Consider the following 2,675-nt stretch of genomic DNA (forward strand, 5'->3'; position numbering starts at 1 on the left):
CATAAGAGTCCTTTCATCATTTGGGGAAGTTGTTTATCTGCTGGTCATTTATTAAGTTCACTTCCCCCAACTTCATTTTCCTGAACAACAAAACGGCTTCACATTCAGACAGTCGAACCTTCATCTCAAATTAGAGTTTTGAATATCAAATGAATGTGGTTCAGACCTTCATGGTCCCCTCAGGATGAACTGTAATGTGATCCTCTGACTCTTCATCAGCGCCATCATCAGGTCAACATGTTCATGTGTCCAACACTTTGGTTTATGACCAAATACCTGCAGAACTGATGACTTTCTTTTGTGTTACTTTGTGTTTAGCATGCTAACATGCTAAATAAAGATAGCAAGCATTAGACCTGCTAAACATGATTATTTTGAGAATGCTGACATTAGTTTAGCTCAAAGCATCACTGCTTATTTAGGATAAGAAACAGTTGGAATAAAACACAATTGGCAGATGTACTGTATGAAACGTGTTTTAAATTTAATTGTCACATTTAAATAAAAGGTAAATTAAAAATCATCAACAAAAATAATCACATTTAAATTTACAAGTAAATTAAATGTAATAATCGTGACAAAGTGGAGCCTACTGGACTTTTTAGTTTAACAGTTCTGCTAACAGACTTTGCTACATATTGTTTTTAGCCACGCTAGCTGCTAGCAGTGTGGCTAAAAACAGCATGGTGGAAGCGTGTTGCTCTGTCAGCTTTTCTTGTAAATAAGCAAAGCTCTGTTTACATTCAGAGTTTCCCACACGAATATCTTTTCAGTCTAACAAACATTTCCTTCCTCATGAAACATTTGGAAAGCAGATTTTAAAGCTGACAGTCATTAGACAACATTCTGTGTTTTGCCACCAGCCGCTGTCCATCAGTGGACGACTCGCTAGTGGACAAGATTCAAACGGGCCTCTCCAACCTTGTTTTACATACCTGATACCAACTGTCTCCGTGTTCTCCGACTACAGCTTGTCGAGGATTCAATGTGAACTGCATTGCTGTGGAAAACCTTTTTTTAAAGGATTACCACACTAAGACAATGCGTCCATCGTCTTGTTGAGTTTGTAAGAGCAGACTTAAAGCTTTTCATCTTTTTAGCTTTCACGCTGTGTTTTTCAGTGCATTCTGAAAAGGTTTCACGAGCGTCGGGAGGAGAATTTGATCTGAAAACACGAAAGCTACCTCACCCAACAGAGATGAGATCCTGAATATGTAAACACTCTATCTTCCTGTGTCTGTCTGCAGTTCACGTAAACTCAAAGTATCAATAACTATTTCTTTAAGTTCCTTATTTTTATTATTAATATTTATTATCAGTTCATGACTCCACCAGAGCTGCTTCCTGTCTGTCCTCTCCGACTGTCTTCACACTGAAAACACACAAAACATTTGTGTTGTCATGACAACTGCACCCCTATAAAATAGTCTTGTACAGAGTACAGAGCAGGGGTTTCAACGTCACAAAGATTAGTCTGTATTTCTTTACATTTAGTCCAATTGGTACCATTAAAAGAATGCCAAATTTAGCAGTTATTAGCAGCTCCTGTCTGCAGCGTCCTCATGGACGGACAGACAACCGTCACTGATCACTGAGACACTGAAGGAAACTCGAAAACAGGAGGATTCTCAGGCAGGTTCTGCAGTTATGAGCAGCGTCTGATTTCTCAGCGGACTTATGGACATTTATTCACAGTGGACATCAGAGATCATGATATCCTTGTGAAGTTTAAGTCACAATGAATCCAATAATATGTGTTTCATGTCTGTGTTCAGATTTGACTGAGTTGTGAGATGTGATTTTTGACTGAAATTGCATTAATCTGTCTCTAAGTGTTTAAAGTATCTCAATGTCCTCCATCATCTGTGAGGCACTGCTGCAGCGCCACCTGCTGACCGTGTTGGTGAGCGGTCAAATCAGCAGCCAGACTACAGTAACTAACTTCCTGTTGTTTTCACAACACCTGCATGCACCTGTCCCTCTCACCTCTTCTCTCCCAGCTGGACTGTGATTGGATGACGTCAACCTGGTTTTTCTAAAGTAAAAGAGGAGATCGACGATTTCGACTGGTTTTCTGTTCTGTAGTTTCACTGAGGACAGGAAAGTTCAGTTTACTGTTTCTTCACAACTAATCTCTCATATTGTTGAATAATTGGCAGCGGAGGGTTTTTCTTGTCTATTCCCAAATTATATTTTTATGGCTGACTAGTCACTGATCTGACATCAAATCCGCTCACAGTTCACCCACCCAGGTGCACAAAATACAGTCACGATATGATGTTCAGACCAGCCATGCTCGATGTGTAACTGACAGAACACAAAGTCAGCAGCATTTAAAACCACAGATGACATTGGAGTTGAATTTGATTTGAAACATTTCGGATAGGCCATCATTCACGATAACAGCACCAAACTACCTTTTCTGATTCTTCAAAGATACAATTCTAACCAAACCCAAAAAATTTTTTTTTGCATAAATCTTCCAAACTGTCTCTCAGGCAGGTCCCACCAGGTCCCACCAGGTCCCACCAGGTCCCACCAGGTCCCGCCGGGTCCCGGGGGTGTTCCCCGGCGTGGCGGTCGAGGCTCGGTCCTACAGCAGGACGCAGGGCCTCTTGCTGACGGTGGGCTGCGGGTTGAGGAAGGACCTCACGGCCTCTGCGAACACGTCCTTG

General features: G+C 41.4%; 1 protein-coding gene across 1 annotated transcript in view; it reads right to left on the reverse strand.

The window, feature by feature from the left end:
- Positions 1-460: 460 nt before the first annotated feature.
- rhogb (ras homolog family member Gb) overlaps positions 461-2,675 on the reverse strand; it is a 14,962-nt gene continuing 12,747 nt past the window's right edge. Inside the window, exon 4 of the mRNA XM_070917508.1 lies at positions 461-2,675. This exon is cut by the window's right edge and continues 194 nt beyond it. Coding sequence (XP_070773609.1) covers positions 2,594-2,675 — 82 coding nt within the window. The 3' untranslated portion in view covers positions 461-2,593.

The sequence above is a fragment of the Enoplosus armatus genome, chromosome 13, assembly GCF_043641665.1.
Source record: "Enoplosus armatus isolate fEnoArm2 chromosome 13, fEnoArm2.hap1, whole genome shotgun sequence".
Taxonomy (NCBI): Eukaryota; Metazoa; Chordata; class Actinopteri; order Centrarchiformes; family Enoplosidae; genus Enoplosus; species Enoplosus armatus.